The 21,485-nt window shown below is 32.3% G+C and overlaps 2 protein-coding genes across 2 annotated transcripts; both read left to right on the top strand.

The window, feature by feature from the left end:
• The first annotated feature begins 6,455 nt into the window (after positions 1–6,455).
• Positions 6,456–14,860, top strand: LOC133687627 (uncharacterized). Its single transcript, XM_062107055.1, has 18 exons — positions 6,456–6,723; positions 7,221–7,283; positions 7,452–7,606; positions 7,815–7,928; positions 8,664–8,729; positions 9,322–9,405; positions 9,526–9,612; positions 10,270–10,361; positions 10,447–10,507; positions 10,749–10,808; positions 11,227–11,287; positions 11,672–11,779; positions 12,817–12,935; positions 13,038–13,109; positions 13,290–13,375; positions 13,573–13,669; positions 13,900–14,174; positions 14,465–14,860. The coding sequence occupies exons 1-17, from the start codon at positions 6,606–6,608 to the stop codon at positions 14,029–14,031; spliced, it is 1,575 nt and encodes a 524-aa protein (XP_061963039.1). The 5' UTR covers positions 6,456–6,605; the 3' UTR covers positions 14,032–14,174; positions 14,465–14,860.
• A 545-nt stretch (positions 14,861–15,405) lies between these two features.
• On the top strand, positions 15,406–19,592 carry LOC133695538 (poly(A)-specific ribonuclease PARN). Its single transcript, XM_062117513.1, has 7 exons — positions 15,406–15,905; positions 16,001–16,131; positions 16,257–16,570; positions 16,950–17,063; positions 17,512–17,638; positions 17,715–17,988; positions 18,535–19,592. The coding sequence occupies exons 1-7, from the start codon at positions 15,571–15,573 to the stop codon at positions 19,265–19,267; spliced, it is 2,028 nt and encodes a 675-aa protein (XP_061973497.1). The 5' UTR covers positions 15,406–15,570; the 3' UTR covers positions 19,268–19,592.
• The last annotated feature ends 1,893 nt before the right edge of the window (positions 19,593–21,485 follow it).

The raw sequence follows: 21,485 nt of genomic DNA on the forward strand, positions 1-21,485 counted from the left end.
ATAATAATGTATACAAGTTGGGACTTCCAGGTGAGTATAATGTTAGTGTTATATTTAATGTTTTTAATTTTTTTTTTATGTAGGTGATGATTTATGGTTGAATCTTTTTTAGGAAAGGGGAGTTATGAAAATCAATAAGCAACACTACAAGATCCATTACATATGTCGATTGGATCTATTATAAGGATAAGAGCTAAAATGATCAAAAAGATATTCAATTGGCTAATTCATAACATTTAGGATGAGCAATCTTTAAGAATTCCTTCTAAGGTGGTGTCAAGCATAAAGTTGAGTTTAAAGGAAGATCAAGCTTTAATCAATATAATCCAAGTAAAAGATGAGGTAGTTTAACATGTACCACATATGGGGTTGGATATACAAGGCTTGTATTAGGGATGAGCAAAAAAATCGACAAATCGATTAAACCGAGAAAATAAAAAAAATAACTGAAAAAACCGAAGCATGAAAAAAAACTGATTAAACTAATTAGAATATTTTAAAAAATAATCGGTTCGGTTCAATTCGATTTTATAAGCCTGAAACCAAAAACCTCAACGAACTGAATTGATTTAGTTAAAAATAAATCGAACCAAACCAAAAAACCAAACCGAATTGAACCAAACTGAAACTAATCCCGTTAGAAATTCCCAAAAAAATCCCAAAAAACAATATAGTTTTTGATTTTTAATATAAAATAACTGAACTAAACCGAAACCGGTCAGTTGGAATTGGTTTTGGTTTTGTTTTTTGTATTTTATAAAATTTTGATTTGGTTGTTTTTATAGGTAAACACCGAACTGAACCGAACCGAAAATGATCACCCTTAGCTAATATGGATTGGGCCTTATTATGTACAAAGCATATAAAACTTGTATGGATTAGACTTCATTATATACAAAGCATGGACTTTGCACTCTATTCTTATTCAATTTTGGTTTTAAATTAGTTAGTTATGTGGATTTAATTTAAGCTTATTAACCAAGTAGTGTTTATTTTGATAGCCATCTTATATAAATAGCTAAAATAACATAGAAATTATAGTTTTTTTGGTGTCATTATGAATTGAACAACGTGAATGCCCTTCTTCTTCGGGCTTTTTATTGAACTTCCACAACTTATCGAAGATATCATCTTTGTGGCATTCTAACGATATATCTTTTGTTTTTGGTTCAAACAATCATTGTGTCAAGGTTCTTCAATATGATTTTATCTTTCTTGCGTTAATATTCCAACTCTTGATCGTGGTTTCTAAGTTGGTTCCATCACACTTGTTTTTTTTTTTTTTAAGAAAACAAATGGGTGGATGGCATATCATTCACCTAATATCTTGTTTTTTTCTTAATTGATTGAACAATAAGTCATTCGTTTAGGTAGATTTTCTGTCATCAATTATTACAATTTTCGATTATCTTTGGTAACTTAAAAAGTAAGGTCCAAGTTTTTAGGGTAAAAAACTTAATTTTCAATTTGTTTTCACCTAAAACACTTTAAAAACAGGATTGGAAACTCAATAAACTCATTTTCAATCATGAAACATCATTTTATTACTCTAAAAACAAAAATCAAATCGAATAAAAAAACTTCACAGGTCTCAATTTATGAAAAGGGCAACACATCCTCCTTTTAACTCTTCTAGCAAAGATAACTCAGTGACATCAAGATTGATTATTTTTTTATGGCCAAAATATGACCGAGGGATGACAATAGATATCTATGGGTTGGGCTTCTTGATATACATATCCTATCCATTGTTCATTGTATAAGAAATTTAGATATTCATACTTTATCTATAAAATTTTAGATATTCATTAACCGACTATTATTTATTATTCAAAATAAAAGATTTATATATTATATTGAATTCGTGTGTGTGTGTAGATTTGTGTTGGGTTTTGAATCGGGTTTGATAATATTCATGCCATATTCATTACCAATTGAGCAAGGTAACTATCCAAAAAAACCAAGTAATTTATGTTAAATTAATCAGTATCCATCAAGTTTGGATTAAACTATTATTCTCATGACTAACCAGATACTTTCTCTCTCATTTCTCAAAATTCAGATATTGAAATATAAAAACTTAAAAGAATAAGGACCAAGTAATGCAAAATTAAGAACTCAAAGGACCAAATTAAAGTTTCTCATGCCAACGAACCATGAAAATGGAAAATTGTCTCTTTTTATATGTTTAATTTTAATTTTGATTTTTGTTTTTTAATTTATTATTTTCACCATGAGCTAATATTTTATTTTGTAATTTATTATAATGCTAGAATAACATCTGACATATGGTATAAGTGGGAGCATGCAAAGTATAACATATCTCATGATATAACATTATGCCAACAAAACTTGCCGTGATAGTAAAATAAAAAATAAAAAATTAAAGACCATAAAGAATGAAAAGAAAAAACTGGCTATGAACAATCAGGCGAGAACTCTGATGAATTTTGATGAACAGTAAAAAACACCGGTGCTTTCAAGCGGCCCTTTCCTATTCTAGTTTCCCAGTAAATAGCTTTTATCCTACAAGCAAATTAGCATCCTCTCAAGACTCCTTCCATCTTTTTCCCAGATTAATTCTCCCCAAAGATCGTTATCACTTAAAACCCAGCTAAAATCAAGGGTGTTCAACCGATCTACTTCAAGTTTCCGAGCCCAGATGATGAAGGCATTGTTTTTGTCCATCTAAACCGAGGATTTTTCTGCTTCCTTCCTCTCTAGAGAACAATGTTCCGACATGGTCTCAGAAACTATTTTCTGTCTAAAAGGAGCAAGTACATCAGCACAGAGATTAAGATCAAGTGTTGAGATTTCAATAGACTATTTTTATAGAAGACTATTTGTAGCTACAAGGTGTTCGATAAAATGACAAGGAGAACAGGACTGAAGTTACATGGAAGAAGTCCTTTGTTAAATGTGTCCATTCCTTGTAACATGAAAAATACTCGTGAACAAGAGAGACAGTTCTAGTTGGTCACACTCAAACCTTTATTTAGCATTTAATTACTCTTCCGACATGGAAAAGATAATACAGTGGAAACAAAATGAAAAATAAAAACAAAATTGTACTGGACAGTGATAGGGATGTATCTTTATAACAGATAAGATAAGATAAAATATAAAATAATTTATTTTATTTTTATTATACATTATTTTTAAATTCATATATTTTAAAAAATAATTATTTAATTTATATGGAGTATTGAAGTTAATAACATGATAATAATTTTAGTTATAAAACTTAGATTTTCTCTTAGGGCTTGGATTGTTTCTAGTTTTGAAAAAAAAAATATCAATATCAACTTGGTCTAATATATTAAAAATTTAGATTGATCCATCATCCAGTTAATTTAAAAAAAAAAACCCGAGTCAAAATATCATTGAATTTTTTAAGTTAAAATGGTATTGTTTTAATTTTTTTTAAAAAAATAAATTTGAGATTAATCTAAACTTATTTGATAACTCATAGCTATAGTCTTCCTTCAAGTCAGGTTTGAAATAATACAACGAAAAGTTTGTTTATTTTTACACGAGTTGAACAATTTTGCATTTAATAATTTTTTATATGGATATTTAAAAAAGCTATGTTGGGTAAATTTTGTCAGAAGCACTGCTTTCACAGTACTAGCCTATTACATGCACACTTGTGTTTAAAGTTATCTTTCCACGGCTTACGGCATTGTGAAGTGCATGGCCTGTTTGTCTGTAGCTGTGCTTGTTTGTACGGTAGTGTAAAACGTGTTTTTTAAAAATTTAATTTTTTTATTAAAAATTAATTATTTTATATGTTTTTAATTGTTTTTTATATGTAAATTTTAAAATAATATTTAAAAAATAAAAATATTATTTTAGTGTACTTCAACATGAAAAAATACTTTACAAAATAACCACAACCACATTTCCAAACAACCAAATGTTATGCAAGTTCTCTGTCATGAAATTTTAATTTTTTATTTATTTTTTAATATTTTTAGATTATTTTGATGTATTAATATTAAAAATAATTTTTTAAAAATAAAAAATATTATTTTAATATATTTTTAATTAAAAAAATATTTTAAAAAATAATTACTATTATATTTTCAAATATCATCTACTTTTGATTAAATTTTTTTTTTAAATTCTTAACAAACCAATTAACCCCTAGCCTTTTGGGACCTCCATAGCACTTGTTAGCCATTCCTTCAGGCACAAGAGCTTTCTAAAACAGGATTGTTATTGTAGCTCACACATGTAGTAAAAACAAACAAAAAACAAAAATAGATCTCGAATCATGTGGGAACTGGATCTAGATTTGTTTACAAAGAAAAAGAAGAGGAGAGAGAAGTGAAAAGGCTGCCGCCATTGATTCTTTTACCTTTTTAATTAGCTTATTTACTTTTCTTTGATGACTGTTTTTGCAAATTAACATTATTTTTTGTTCGAGTCTCTTCTTAGATAGAGAAGCATTGCGCTCTTTCTTATTCTTTTTTCAAAAACTATTCAAAATCATGAAAAGAAATTAAGGTTTTTAGCAGAGGTGGATTAAAAAATCAAATAACTGAGAAAATAAAAAAAAATAAAAAAAATTGAACCGTGAAAAAGACCGATTAAAATTTTAAAAAAACCGATCGATTCGGTTTCGGTTTTATAAGTCTAAAACCGAACCGAACCCAAACTGAAAAAACCGAGCCAAACCAGTTTTGTCCAAAAAACCGAACTGAAACCGGTCTGTTTGAACCAGTTCCAATTCGGTTTGGGTTTTTTTTAAAAAAATTTTAGTTTGATAACTTTTTTTGATAAAAACCGAACTGAATCGAAAAATAATCACCCCTAGTTTTTACATAATGTTTGTTGTTGTTTTGGGACATTAAAGACATAAAAAACTAAGATAAAAAGAATGAGACGAAACATGACATGAAAATGAGTTTATATTTGGTAATGATGTTCAAAGCAACTTAAATATATATTTTGTTTGATTGATAAAAGATGAAATAAATTTTTTTTACTTTTATTAGGTCCCGTTTGTTTGCTGGAAAGTAGTTTTTTTTAAAAAATAAATTTCAGAAAAATGAATTATTTTCTGATGTTTGGTAGTGTAATGAAAAATAAGTTGGAAAATACTTTACAGTGTTTGGTTATATCATGGAAAATAGGCTGGAAAATAACTTATTAATGTTTTATTTTTTTCAAGTTTATTAAAATAATAAAAAATAAATCTTACAGATAAAAAAGTTGAATGAAAATAAAATTGAAAAAAAAATAATTTCATAAATTATCTCAAATAAAATAAATAATAATTAAATTAATAGAGATCAAATTTAAAAAATAAAAAAAGATGAAAGATGAAGAAATTAAAATAATAATAATTAACATTTCATAAATTATTTTAAATAAAATAAGTAACAATCAAAAGAATGAGGATCAAATTTGATACAATAAAAAAATAATAAGGGAAAAGCAAATAACAATTATAAAAATAAAGACCAAAGTTAATATAAAAATTAAATTTTAAAAGATGAAATTAAAAAATAAATATTCAAAACAAAAAATATACATATCAATAAAAAGTTTGAGGATCAAATTTGATATAATCAGCAAATAATATGACATTTTTAAATTTTTCACAACTTTCAGAAAGTGTTTTCCTTCCAAATTTTTATAGAAAACACTTTTATAGAAATCAAGCCAATTTTTTATTTGACCATAAAGTGTTTTCCGTTGATCAACTTTTTTAATGACAAACAAATACAGGAAAGTTTGAAAAATGGTTTCTCGAAAACCATTTTCCGGGAAACAAACATGGCCTCAATATAAATTATGATTAAATTTGAAATGTTTGAAAAATAAATAAAAATCATTATCTTCACTTTAATTTATAATGAATATCATTTTTATTAATTAACTTTAAGTAACAATTTCTCAGCTCATTAAAATCATTTAAGAAAATATGATTATCATAAAAATAATTCATTGTTGAAAATATAATATAATTAAATTATGATTTATTTATTTATTCATCAAATCATTTCTTTAAATATATTTAATAATAAAATAAATAATATATCAAATAAAAATATTTATACCAACACAAAATCAAAATCTATATATAATTAAGAACGCAAGATAACAATTTCATCACAAATGCATATTTTTAGTTATCATTCAATTCCGCATTGAATTATTTATTTATTTATTTTTGTTAAAATCTATCATATTTTTTTATGACTTTTGCTTTTATATTTTCTAATTTTTAGATTAAATGATAAAAATTAATTTGATTGTATCTTGGTTCCTTCGCCCAAACAATTTTTAGATTAAAATCTAACAGTTCTTAATAGTAAGGATAAAAAAACTAAAATTGTAAAATATTTAAAGGGACATTCAGAAAAAAGAAATTTAACTTGATTGTATCTTGGTTCCTTCCCCCCAACAGTTTCTGTTGCTTATGCCTAGAAGAGTCTCAAAGACCAAAGTCGAACCCAAAATGACGACTGTCGTTTATTTCGAAGCCTACCCTCTGTCAGTTAGATGATCTGTCGCTTGGCTTGCTGCTATCTAAGAAAAGCTTCCTTCTAGATATCTTAGCAAAAAGGAAGTCTCCCTCTCAAGTGTTGATAGCAATGGCACAAGTGCTTGCCCTCCATGTTTTTTTCTCTGCAGAAATACACAAGGTTGGTCCTTCCAAGCCACTGAAGAGGATTCACAAGCCCAAAACATCTCTTAGCACCCGTAGAAAAGGTAAGCTCTCTATCACTTTCTTTTTGGTTGCCAAGAAAATACAGGAAAAAAGCTTTCAACTTTTTGTTCTTTTTAAGCACCCAATTTCAGAAATTCTCAACCAAGCTTATGCCACTATATAATATTTACCTTATCCGAATATATATATATATATATATATATATATATATATATATATATATATATATATATATATATATCCTGGTGTGTTTCTTTATTGTGTTAGTCTTTTTTTCTTTTTTGATGAATGAAATTTCATTGATAAAAAAGAAACCAAATGGGAATTATACCATTGCACGGAAATACATAATGCTACATTTCTGCAAAGAAAACTGTATGCAAAACTGAAATTGTGTTAGTTTATAGCTTCATTTTATGATGTTAAGTGAAAGATTGTGTTTTTTCAGGCTGTTTTAGTTCATTATTAGTGTATGTGATCTTAATGGGATTTGGTTTTGTTTCCTTGCCCATGATTAAACAAATAGTGTGTTTTTCAGGTCCTCAGAGTCCCTTGCGCAAAACCCAGAAGTTGAATTTACAGGTTTCGCCTCATCGAGCTGGTATTCTCTCTCTTGTGTTAACTCGAAACTTAATGCCTTGTACATGTCACTCCGTGCACACTCTTTTTGTTGCTGGAAAGATTTGCTCGCTTTAATAGTGTATGCTATAGGACTCATTTACTTTTTAGTACTTTGAAACTTATGTGGATTTGTCCATGTTTTATACAGTTTCTGCAGTGAGGTTGATGAGAATAGAGATGGGTGGTGCGTTTGCTGATCTTTTGAATGATAAAGGGAAAGGGTCTGGTGATAATGAGATGGGATACGTTGAAAGAACTCTTGGGTTCCGAACCAAGGACCTGGATGATCGTGATCTTAGATTGGTACTAATATTTTGTGCGCTTCCATTTTCGCCGGTTTTCAAGGCCTTCACTGTATTATTTGGAAGAATTTTAAACCTGTGTATGGGTTCAAAACATAGTATAGTTTATACATTCAGTTGTCACTATTATGATTAAGGGAATGCATCCTACTTGATTGCAGTAAACTCATCTATTTTCTTTTCTTTATTCATTCACTTATGAAACATAGGTTACGGACATTGTTGGAGGCACCATTCGCTGGAGAAGATATCTTGATTATCTAATCGGATCATTGTGCCATGATGAGAAAGCATTCAGGAGCATGGAACCTCTTCTCTTGCAGGTAGTTTTGGATTGTGTACTTTGTTTTTTGTTATGTGTGATATTTTTTACTAGAGCATCATGGAATGCAATATAATAGCTAGCTGGCACTTGGAGATATACAAGGAAGTTATTTTCTTATTTTTCTGTGTTTAAAATGAATGATCTAGTCCATGAAAGCGTGTCTGTTGGGTTTAAGATGTGTGGACTAGTCGATGCAAAAGTGGCCATGAGAGTGGAAGGTGTAAGACTGAGTACATCAGTAGACACAAGATGGTAAGATTACCTTTGGAAGTTAGATGTGTGGTCTAGTCCATTTAAAGGAGGTTGTGAGAATGCCAGGTGTAGAACACAGCTCACAAAAAGTGGACCAGGAATGACTGAGAGTAATCACACTAATAACATCAGCTGGACTTGTCTACCTAATGGTTTACTGTCATGGTCTGAAGTGTAACAAATATATCCAAGCTTTATGCTGCCATCATAGTATCCAATGGTGTTTACAGAATAGCTGTATATGCATTTGCCTGCTATCAATTTATTACTACCTATTTTATCTTAAAATGAAAGAATCACATAAACTAGTATTAAACTGTGTTCAAAATTATTTTGTTGATGTTTAGATAAAGTATAAGATTGTTTTTTTGGTGAATATAAACTCAGTGTTTCATTTTATAAAAAACAATTTAAGGAAAATCTGTAATAATTTAAATTTGGGACTGGGTCTTTCCTCACATTTCTTTTCCCATTTTCTTAGATTCTCCGGATTGGCTTTTATGAGATTGTGAAGCTAGACATGCCATCATATGCTGTTGTTGATGAGGTAAGTTTGTTAGAGCTTTTCTTTTTGCTTTTTTCCTCTAGAGTTCTTTTCTTACAAGATTTTTCTTATCTTCCTATGGTCATGTAGATAAAACCGGTTTTTACTTGGTCAGGTGTCTTTTTAGTGTTTGTAATCATTTTGGAGAGGTTAATCAGAATTTTTGCTAAAATAGATAAAACACATGTTGATGTGAAGTAACTCTCATATTTTGAAAGTATTTTCAGGATGGACATGTGAATCAATCTTTTATTTAAACTCGTGTTAATTGGAAATAGATTGTTAGTGTCATATGCGAACTAGTTGTTCCAGGTAATTTTATATTCATGTTCTTTGAAAATGGAAAAATGATATAGGTAGACGTTGCATTTTCTATAACAGCATGGCCAACTATATGGCTTATAGGAACTAATCAAAATTTTTCTTCATTTTAGAGGAACTTCATACCTACTAGTTTTAATTCAAGTGGTCTGGCCTGAGGTCAGATTCTGGCTTAAATTCTCATCTAGTGTTTCAATATTTGGATTTTATAATCTGGTCTATTGAAATTGTTCAGTGAGGAGTTTTTTTTGGATATTGCATGTCATGACTGCAGAATGTGAGGCTTGCAAAAGTTTCCCTCAGGCCCGGTGCTGGCAACATGGTCAATGGGATTCTCCGGAAGCTAGTGCTGCTTAAGGTTTGCCACTTTATTCACAAATCCAGGACAAGGAAAAGAAGATTCGTTACTTATCTTATCATATGTTAAATCAAGTGGCAAGCCTCAGGGTATCATGTGTTACAAACATTTTGGATGTAGGAAAGTAACTCACTCCCCCTTCCTAAATTGGAAGGTGATGATCGTGCCCAAGCACGCGCCCTTGCCACCCTTTATTCTCATCCTGTGGTGAGTGCATATTGCAACTGTTGCCCTTCCTTGTTGTCAGCGTAAGATAATTTAAATTGCCACTGTGATTGTTGACATAACATAAAAAACCTCTTAAATCAATTGGTCAGACATTGATGATCTACATTTTCCTAAGAAATTGAGCCCATGAGATGTTTGTGGATTTCTGTAAAAACTCAAGGAGCTAGCTCTACTTGCAGAACAGAAATTCGAGTTAGCTTCTGTATGCTACTTGACATTTATGAACTAAACTTGCATAAGTTCTTATACCTTAATTTATACTCAAGAAAATTCACCAGTTTCAGCTGAAATTCAATAACAAAATCGTGGTCATAAACCTCATTCATGTACACAAATTCCTTGCCCCTTGGCTGTGTCAAAATCTGGATAGATGCCTGTCTTGCAACATCCCTTGTTTGACATGATAAGCAACAGAATCTGCAAGATGAATGGGTTTATTAGGCTTCCTGTGCACTTTTTACTAACTCGGGAAGGACCTCGTTTGATTTAGTTGCGATAGTAAAATATGCATTTTATTGTATGAGTTTCTATTTTCTTAAACAAAATGAAGTATGGTAATTCATAGATTGGAAACATAATAAATTAATTCATGTGGCATTCATGCTCACCATTTCTCGATTTTTTATAATGTTTCAGTGGATGGTAAGGCGTTGGACGAAGCTTTTAGGGCAAGAAAAAGCAATTAAGCTGATGATGTGGAACAACGATAACCCCAGTTTCAGCTTGAGGTTTTCAGCTAAACCTTTTTTTTTTTTTTTTCTATAAATTAGATCGCATGGTTCTCAGATGCTTCTTTCCCAATACTGATCTCAGGGCAAACAGCGGGAAAGGAGTTACAAGAGCTGACCTTGTGATGCAGTTCAATATGTTGAAGGTGCATGATGACTTCTTTCTTTCCTTTTTGGTTTTTTTTGGGTTTCCTTTAGTGCAGAAAAGATCAAGGTTATTCATGGATCCTCAGTGGATGGGATGGGATCATTGGCATTATTTAGTGGGGTTGCATTTTTCCCAATAGTTTGGAACTATGGTCTCTCTCTCTCTCCCACACACACATGCACACATGTGGGAACATGTCATGGGATGCTGACATCAATGATCTTTTACTTGAACTCCAGGTTCCTCATGAGCTTTCTTTGCACTTGGACCATTTTGTCCGTGTTAAAACTGGACTGCAGGTATTAGTTATGATATTTCAGTTATATTTACACAGAAAGGTATGACTGTTTCATAGTAGGTATACAGTGAAAATTGTTCTATCCAGTAGCAAGTTGCAGACATCAGCTCTACTCAATGGCCAACACAAGGCATGCATGTAGAGAGAGTAGCTACTATTGTTAAATATTCATAGATAACTGATTTTTACATCAATGAATAATAAGCCTTTATAATAGTTTTTTCTTAATTGGTTTCGACCTTGATGTCTGTTATTTTGTAGTTCTCCAATTGTAAAAAACTCAATAACAATGCAATCTGTTATCAGAAAACGCACAAACATGTGCATGAACATGTGAACACATTTAATGGTTGTTAACACATTTCTCTTATCAGATCACCTATCACTTTACAGAATACTGATACTTTTCCTTTCTTCAGATTGTCATTCAAGCTGGATTGCTGAAACAAGGTCTATGTGCAGTTCAGGATGAGAGTGCAGGTTGATATTTGTCTTACCTTCTGATTACCCCTGGAACAAAAACTAGGTATTCACTGCATGAAAACAAAGAAGAAGAAAAATATATAAGAAAATGAAAATTGTGTGTTGGAATGCAGTAGGATACGGTGATAAAACATCCTAAACATTTGTAGTTTTCTGCTTTCTAGGTCTGCTCTCATGTCTAAACTATATGATGATCACATTAAGGCTAAGGTCAGCCACTGTGATAAATGAATCTGTGTTTGTCAAGTTCATGTTTAAACCTGCTTGCATTTTCAACTACAGGCTGAGTACAACTGGAATTGACCTGGCTTTTAATTTTGGTTCAACTGATATTGGCTTGCTCAACATGTCGTAGAGTGTTTTGACACAAGTTTATTGCAGGTTTGATAGTTTCTGTAGTTAATCCTCAACCTGGCGATAGCATCATTGATTGTTGTGCTGCTCCAGGAGGAAAGACGCTTTATATGGCATCACAAATGCATGGCCAAGGTATTTTTAAACCAAGAAAGGTCGTATATGCTAGTTCTAAGAGTTACTGCTGTCTTTTCTGGTGCTTTCTAGCCTTTATTATGCCATTTCAACATCACATCTTTCTCGCACCTGCTCATTGCTTAAAGCAACTGCCTCATCTCATCAGCATGCATTTTTATTCCTTACTTTTACATTATAAGCCAATTGCAGTTGGCTTGTAGGTGAGATATACATGTCCTTCGGTTCCACATTATTGCTTCTCTCCTTTTGTTACTCTATCCAATCGAGCTGTCAGTAATAGCAATATTATTCTAAACAAGTAATTTTGTACTTGAACAAAATTATTAGATTAAGAATAAAATTGAAGCAATCATAAAAAAAAAATCCATTTAAATTAGAAAATGTCTGAACAAAGAAGGATAAATTTGAACTTGCAAAATTACTAAGGACTATTGTGAATATTTTGAAAAAAATTAATTGGGGCAATTACACCCCCCCTCTCTTGCATACAAGTCTGCCCCTGTGTGTGACTGTGTGTGTGTTTGCTCTCTCTCTCTCTCTCTCGGAAGCCTTGTGCACGTACACACTGACACAAAAACACATTATGTTTCCGAACTTCCAATGCTGTCATTGAAGATAATTTAGAATTGTAAGGATTTAGAACAACATTTAGTCCTCCAGGCATTTACACAATTTTACTGAGTAGACTGCATCTTTTAGGTGATTGTGTTTTGCCATCAACTCATAAATTTCTCGGTTACAAAACATTTTTTCTACAGTTAATATGCCAACCACCATCACCATCCCATGGGTTTGCCTTTTCTTTTTAATGACAATTACTTTCCATTTTGAATCTGTAATTAAATTCTTGAACCAAGCCTTTCCTCTCTAAAAATCAAGTTCCTTAACTCGGTAGTCCAAGTGTTTTTTCTCTGATTATTATTGACTGAGCTAAAAAAAAACGACTAAACTGTTCTGCTATGATGATTATTTTAATTCTTCAGTTTTCTAGTGAAGTAATATTATATAGCGTGGCAATATCTTATGGATTATAGGCATGTTATATGCAATTGACATAAACAAAGGCCGGTTGAGAATTGTTAAAGAGACAGCCAAGTTGCACCAAGTCGATGGTGTCATTACCACCATCCCTTCTGATCTTCGCACCTTCGCTGTAAGTTGTTGTCATACTGTAAAAAGCTGTAATGTCATCAAGATAAAAGCCTTTATAGATTAGTTTTTGTTTCCTTTTCCTTTTCTTTTCTTAAATTTTTAGGAAAGTTATCAGTTGAAGTCTGATAAGGTTTTGCTGGATGCTCCATGTTCTGGGCTTGGTGTTCTGTCCAAGGTAGTTGTCTATTAACTAATATTTATAAAAATATTAGTTTAATTGAATTTTGATAATACTAAGGACTTCGTTTAGTGTTTGTTTTTATCATCTGATGTTTTCCTTACTCTATTCATTTCTTAATCCGGAACACAAGATATACACAATAATTGTTGCAAGCTTTTTTCTTTTTTGTTAAAGAGAGCGGACTTGCGATGGAATAGGAGGTTGGAGGATTTGGAAGAACTTAAGAAATTGCAGGAGGAGCTTCTTGATGCGGCTTCCATGTGAGATTAGAATTCTCTCTCTAATAACCAATATAACATCATCTGTTTTGGGAGAGAATTTTATTAACACATTCCGTTGCTTATCCGGGATACTTGATTCACTTATTTTTTTTGAAAACAATACTCATTGACTTTTCCTTTTGATCAAACGTCTTATTTCTTGTGTTTCCTTGAAAATTTTTGCTGTGCATTTGCAGATTGGTAAAGCCTGGTGGAGTTTTAGTATACAGTACTTGTTCCATAGATCCTGAAGAGAATGAAGAGAGGGTGGATGCATTTCTTCTCAGGCATCCTGTAAGAGCTCAATCTCATCTGCTATCATGTCTGATTTTTTTTTGTCTGCATTCTAATTAGAAGGAGAGATAGGAAGGTTCTTATAATCTGGAGATATTAGAAGATAATATTCAACTCTTCTCAACTAACCCCCCTGGACAACTTCTCACTCAACAAATAGCATTAAAGAATTTATTTTAGCTTGAAGCTTTTTGGTCAAGTCTTAATAGTTTTTCAATCTTTTGTGTCAGGAATTTCGTATAGATCCTGTTGACAGATATGTGCCACCTGATTTTGTAACAAAACGTGGTTTCTATTCCTCTGATCCTGTAAAACATTCAATGGACGGTGCCTTTGCAGCTCGCCTAATTCGGACCTTGTGAAGAAATTTTAATATATGCAAATATTGCAATGTGAGGCCACTTCAGTAGCAACCTGCATGGGACCACACTTTATGATTTCTAATGTTGTATTTCAGATCATTGATTCTTGGAAGCACAATGAACTTTGGAAATATGGAGATCTGGTAAGTAATTTAGCTGCATTGCTGGCATTTATCCTTCAACAATAAAGCCCTTTCTGATCATGTCCACGAAGCATGTCATTCCTGGTTCGGTAGGATTATGATGTCACTGCCTTGGCATATTGAATGCGGAAATCATTCGATTGAAGTTTGATAATGATTGCTAAACCACAAGTCCCATTCAGCTTGAAGTTGTTCTGGAATGCACCTTGACAAGGGGAAAAAATATGCATCATTTAGGGACAGACAATTCGTTTATGATTTTGTTGATTTATCTTTTACTTGCCTGACAGGATGTCCTTGGTGTTTGAATGGTCGGTCCACCATGGCAGTGAAGGTCCACCTTGATACAGAGGGCTTTATTGCTTCAGACTTCAGAAATACCTCACCAGGAGATGCCATTTGAGATTGAGAAGCTCCACTAAGAACGCAAACTAATCCAGTTTGACCAGGAGGCATCGCAGCGGTTTGTGTACATTAACCAGATCATGGAATCATTGGAAGGATTTGTCTGCCTAATTGTGCAAAGGCAGGCTTCTTGTGTTACTTGAAACAATTCATACGTAACATGTATTATAAGGAAGCTTGTGGCCCTTACAGAAGTAATATTGTAACTATATCCAACCTATGCTGTGTGCAAAAGCCAAAAGATGGTGCAAGCTGTGTGTTACATATCCTTCATGATCTTAGCTGTCGTTGTCATTGATTCCTTAATCAACTCACTGTTGCAGTAAAAAATGCAGTAACCCAACAAGGCTGGTGGTTTGGCCAACACCACCACACCATTTTTAGTGCTAAATATGACTCGGAAAAGTTCCATAGAAAGCGAGATGCTATTTTGCACTAAAAATCGTGCACTTAAGAATTCAGCCGGGAAATGATTCCAGTATCTGTATGTTGTTCATGTGTAATCTGTGTAAAGCGCGCCATTAAACACTTTTTATATATATAATTTGAATTATATTTGATAATCAACTTATAGAATTATGCAATGTGATGTAATATAGTACAATTGTAATACAATGTAAATATTGCAAAGATGAATATGATTCAAAAAATTATCCAAATCAAAGACAATTTTTTTTTTTTTAATATATAAGGCTCTAAAACAAGATTTCTTATACCAAAAAAGTCAAATGGATTGAAGTGTCAAGTGAGAGCTAGATTTTGGATCCTTTTGATATGTAAATATGATATTAGGGTTTTATAGATACAAAAATATTTTTGATGAGTTTTTTTTAATAGAAATTTTTTTTATATGTAAATATGATATTAGGGTTAGTTCTAAAAATTGATTCATGTTTTGTTTCTCCTCCACACCACTATCCACACTTAAACCCTTGAAAAACAAAAACCCTTGTGACCTACACAGACCAAGCAAACCAAACCAAACCAAACAATGAGAATGAGAAAGCATCAATGGCTAAGGACGGCACTCTCACGTGCATACTACTGCACCTTCTCCTCTTCGTTCCCTCTAAAGCACGTGACCCAATCAAACTTCGAGTCCGCAGTCGCTGACCTGAAAACCCACCTGAAAGCCGCCGATTTCGTGGCCATCGACTTGGAAATGACCGGAGTCACAAGCGCTCCATGGCGCGAGTCCTTGGAGTTTGACCGCTTCGATGTCAAGTACCTTAAAGTTAAAGATTCTGCCGAGAAATTCGCTGTTGTTCAGTTGGGTGTTTGCCCCTTTCGTTGGGACCCTCTTCGTCTCTCCTTCATTGCTCACCCGTAAGTAGATATTTAATTTACATTTCTCGATTTGCAACATTGTAATAACCATGTTTAGTGAAGTGAAGAATGTTGTGTTGTGTTGTGTTGTGCAGGCATAATTTCTTTATATTTCCGCGTCAAGAGGTTCCAATTGATTCTTCCTCGTATGAGTTTCTTTGCCAGACGACGTCCATAGATTTCTTGGCTAAATATCATTTTGATTTCAATGTCTGCATTCGCCAAGGTTTTTCTTTGCAACTTCCTATCATGGATTGCTTTCTTCCTCTTCTTCTTCTGCTGCTTAATTTACCAGCACTTCATATGTATATGTATGTAAATTTGGGAACTTTCCATGCTGGTTAATCTCAGGAGTGTCTTATTTATCTAGAGGGCAAGAAGATGAAGCGTTAAGGCTCTTGAATTTGCGATATGAGAATGAGTTATCAGAACAAGCTAGAGATGTGCCATTGGTCAGCATTACGGATATCCTGTTCAGTGAAAGAATGAAGAATAGGTTGAGAGAATGGCGTGATGGGTTGTTGAAAGATACTAGCGGGGGGTCTCAGTTGGAAGGGTCATTTTTAAATGATTCGAATCAACAATTTCAGAACATTTTTTACAAGATGCGTCCAGCTCTTTCTCTGAATGGGTTCACTTCCCATCAGCTTAGGTTGATTCAATCGGTAAGTTTGCTCTATCTTCTCTTAATTTCAGTCGCAGATGTCTGTCACGCTTAAAGGTGCTTTTACCTATTGAACTGGAGGAACTATGTTGTTGACTATGCTAAGTACATAAGCAGCATGTACCTGCAATAATTTGTTGATGATTCTAATGCATCTTTCTCATCTCTTATGCGTCTTTCTCATCTCTTACGCTGTTAATTGCTTGTTCCTTATGTGGGTTTTATGTTTTACCCTGTAGAAGTCTAAGCTCTTTATTCCCCTTAGGGCAGAAAAATTCTCTGTTATCCTTTTGATACCACTATTCCTTTTTGAATAATGGTTCTATACTACACTAGGTGAGGACTGAAGCATGGTAACTGATGAAAATCAAAACATGTAGGTCACAAAGAAGCATTTTAAAGATCTTGCTTCTGTTCGTGTTGAAGGTGAAAGCTCTTGTTCCCAGCAGCTAGTTGTATATACGGACTCAGAGAGTGATAGGGACTTGCTTAAGGTAAAGTACATTCTAGCACTTTGAGAAAGATCGGTTGATGAGATCACTCATGTGAATTTTGAGTTTTGTAAAGTTGCTCTTGCCTAGAACATTATTTGATATTTGATTTTGGATAAAATAGTTTTAATCTTTACTTTGTAGTCCAAATGTGGTTCTGCCATTGCTTGAGGTCTTAATGTTTTTGAGTTTACATTGGCTGTTGTTTTTAAGTAATAATTTTGATGGATGAAAGGAGTACAAGCTGATACAAATGCCAAGTAAGAGAAGGGAAAAAAAGTACTTATGCACAGAGAATGTCCACCATATATGTTAGCACTTTGCTGCTGCAACTGGTTAGGGAGATTGCCAAAATAAAAATACCAATATGAAATCTGTATCTTTAGTGCCATCACTTGAACCCTCTCAACAATTCAGTGCTTAGCCTCTTTTTCTTTTTCTTTTTTTCCAGAAAGAAGTAATGGATGACTATCGTAGACAAGCAGAGATGAAGATCAAAGCTGCAATTGGGTTTCGACATGTTATTGACCTCCTTTCCTCTGAAAAGAAGTTGATTGTCGGTCACAATTGCTTCTTGGGTATGAATATTGGTTGTGCATTTCAAGATGGTGTCATCTTGATTCAGTATTAATTAAGATGCTTTATGTGATGCAGATTTAGCACATATACACAGCAAATTCTTGGGTCCTCTTCCGTTGGAAGCTGAAGAATTTGTCTACTCTGTTAACAAATGTTTTCCATACATCATTGACACTAAAATACTCTTGAATACTAACAATATACTCAAGCAAAGGATGAAGAAATCAAAGACATCACTCTCCTCGGCCTTTTTATCACTTTGTCCACAAATTGCTTTTGCGTCGAAGGAAAGTTGTAATCTGACGTTTAGCTCATCTGTTAAAGTGGAGGTTCAAGTGGATGATACAAGGTCTTTTTCTATCTATCTCTCTCTTTCTATCTTTTTTTTTCCTGTAAATTATAAAATGATCTTGCATGATTCATTTTGTTGCAAAAGCTGCCTCCCCATTTTACTTTTGAACTCTGTAAATGTATATTGTCTCATACAAAAGAAGTGTCTTTCATGTATGTTAAGTGAAGCGATTCAAAAATAAAACCCCATTGAGTTTATAGTACTTGATAATTTGGTGTTAAAAGCACAAGGTATCATCCCCCTACCAACCCATGATATCCATTTCTAGTATGTAAGTGCCAGAATCACTTTGCGACGGGATTTTTTCTTGTCAGAAAGATAACTTTCAAAAATGTCTATTCTATGGGATCAATGTACTTATGCATCTACTTGGTGCCTGTTTTGTCTTCAAGTCAAAATCACGTTCTAGTAAAAGTTAACACAAGTAATTGTGTCTTGCATCTCACATGGAAAAAGAATGAATTGACTGCTCTGCTCTTTGTTTTTGTGCTTATAACTGAGGAGAAGCTGCTCTTTTAACCAAGATTGAATATCTATTTTCAGGTCTTCCAGCTGGATTTCTGGAGTCAAACATGAAGCTGGATATGATGCATTCATGACTGGGTGTGTCTTTGCCCAGGCTTGCAATCTTTTAGGCATTGATTTTAAACTTTATTCGCCATCTGAGAATTTGGCTTGTAATGAGAGGCTCCAGAAGCATGCTAACCTTCTATATCTCAGTTGGATTAATGGAGACATTATTGATTTAAGCACCGGACATAGAACTGCAGAGTCTTTGAGATGCAGAGACCTAAAGAAGTCACAGACAGGGATTCTGTTTGAGAACATTGTTTTAATCTGGGGATTTCCATCTAAACTCAAGACAGCTGTGATAAAAGATCGCATCTCCAAAGTATTTGGCCCAATCTCTGTTACATCAATATGTCGTCTGGACGAAACTGCAGTTTTCGTGCAATTCAGTAAATTAAAATTGGTCGCTGATTTTCTAGTTGTGAAAGAAACCCTGGAGAGAAGTAATGATGCATTCTCTGTTTTGCATCCTCTGTCAACAATATTGGAAGGAGGAAATACTTGTGCTGCTAGTTATGAAACTTATAAAGATATATGCAGTTCACCTATATCGAAACTTCTCTTTGCAGATCAGGCAGAGGCAGTTGGTATCAGATGGAAGACCAAGTTGGTAGAAAGAAAGGAAGAGTTAGAAACCGAAGAGCAAGACAATTTTCACGAAGAAAATGCAGCAAATACTATATCAGTTTATGTGGAACAGAATTAGACTGGAAGGGAACGTATAATAAAGGATAAGTACTTGATCATGTGATGAGGTTATTGATTCTTTCTGTGCTGCAGAAGTCTAACAGATTAGAGCTACTATTTTTATTTTTTATTCTGGCCTGAAGCATGCTCAAAGTTACAGCATTACTTTTCAAGGGAAACTGGCCATTAAGAATGAGATTTCTTGTATACGAAATGTTAGTTAAGTAGCAAAAGAAATTAAATTGTATATCCGTATTCTTATTGTTATTTCTACAGCCAAATGGCATCTTTGTATATTCAAATTATGTCGTTGATGTGCAATGCCAGTGTAATTTATTTTTTAAGCACTGCTCCTTCAGTTCCTCCTCCTCACCAAATTTGTTTTATATATCATGTACCTTTATTAACTATTAACTAAAAACTAAATGGTGCAAGGGATTCATTGTGCAAAATACATGGTGGATCCCTTCACATGACAGTGATGATGGATGGTTTACTGTGCTATTTTTTTTTTAATTTCATCCTTATTAGATCAAATTATAAACTAATTTATTGGGAGAGGGTGAGATTGAAAGACAGGGACCAAACTAAAAAACACGGGAATGAGTATCAATAAAAAGTTTAGGTAAAATGTTTATTTTAATGCTTATACCTTACAAATTATAGATATTGGGTCCTTTTAGTTTTCAAAAATATAGTAAAAAAATAATTTTGATCCCAAACTTTAATTTCTTTATTTTTGGCTCCTGGTATAAGAGAGGTGCAAGAAAGTTACTATAACCCAATGCTAGAGAGGGGAAATCTTTGTTTACACCGATTACGGATACCAAAAGGTTGAAGTTGGTGTCAAATTGCTTCTTTTAATGAGAGGAGCTTACATTAGAGGTTAGTTTATCTTGAAATTGCCAAGAAAAATAGATCTGATTTTAATAAGATTTTTTATTTCGAGTTTTATGATAGTTTTTTGTTTTTTTAGGCCAAAAATAAATCTATCAAGTTGCTTATTATGTTTTCTAGGTGTTTTGGATAAAAACAATGGATTAAAAATTTAATTTTTTGGGTCTGAAAAGCCATCAGCTTGTTTTTTCGACCATCATAGTGGCAAAAAACTGAACAATACATATGATATGTTATTTTTTTTTTCAAAAACATCTAGGGTGGACGACAATGCAAAGAAAAAAGGGTCCAGCCGCGCAGGCCTTAACGAAATAGGCCAGACGGGCTAGCTTGACTTGCTAGGTCCAATAATGCTTTGCCTTTTCTTTTGTTTTTTTAAATTATCTTTTTTCTATTTTTTTTAAATTAATGTTTTTCTTATGTTATTTAAATTATTTTTTATTTATATTTATATTAGTGCCTCTTCTTTCTTTTATATTTTTTATAGAGCTTTTTTTAAATGACGATTGCTTTTTTTTTGTCATGCATTTAATTTAAGTTTTTTCTGATTCATCTATAATTTTTTTTAATCTTTTGTATAGATGAATTTTATTTTTTAATATAAAAAAATTATTTTCAGATAATATTTCTTATTTGTGCACCCTTACATAATATTGTTTTTCCTTTTATTTTATTCAATCAATTTAATGTGTGTGTCTATTTCTATTATTGTTTGATTAATTAAAAAAATTATTTTTATTTTTAGATAATATTTCTGATATGAGCAGCCTTGTATCATTTTTTTTCACTTTTAGTTTATTCAATCAATTTAATGTATGTGTCTATTTCTATTATTTTTTATTTGAATAAAAAATTATTTTAATAAATAAATTTAATAAACACAACCGAGTAAATATATTGTCTTATGAGATTAAATATCTTGATCTATACCTATCTCTTGATTTTTCCAATTTTATTTTTAGTTATCGTTTATGACTTTTTTTTCTCATTTATTAACACATATAGTTCTTGATTTATTTGATTACATGTATGCATAATTTTTTTTATATTTTCACTTAGAATTCTTTTAACTATAAGAACATGTCAAAAAAGCTTGTGCATACAATTGTTTCTGTTGGATAAAAAATATCTGATCCATGGCGAAGCGCAGGTCAAGTAGCTAGTCACTAAAACTCATCCAAATTGAGTTATCTAACAGATAATAACATGCAGATTCTTTATGTACAGAGATGGTTAGCTATTTACACATGGTGATTGATTTCCCCAAAAACCTTTACAAAGTTTTCTTGAAGGATGAAATGATTAATGACATACAATGAACAAAAAATTGATAGTGGGAG

The sequence above is a fragment of the Populus nigra genome, chromosome 1, assembly GCF_951802175.1.
Source record: "Populus nigra chromosome 1, ddPopNigr1.1, whole genome shotgun sequence".
NCBI classification, from domain to species: domain Eukaryota; kingdom Viridiplantae; phylum Streptophyta; class Magnoliopsida; order Malpighiales; family Salicaceae; genus Populus; species Populus nigra.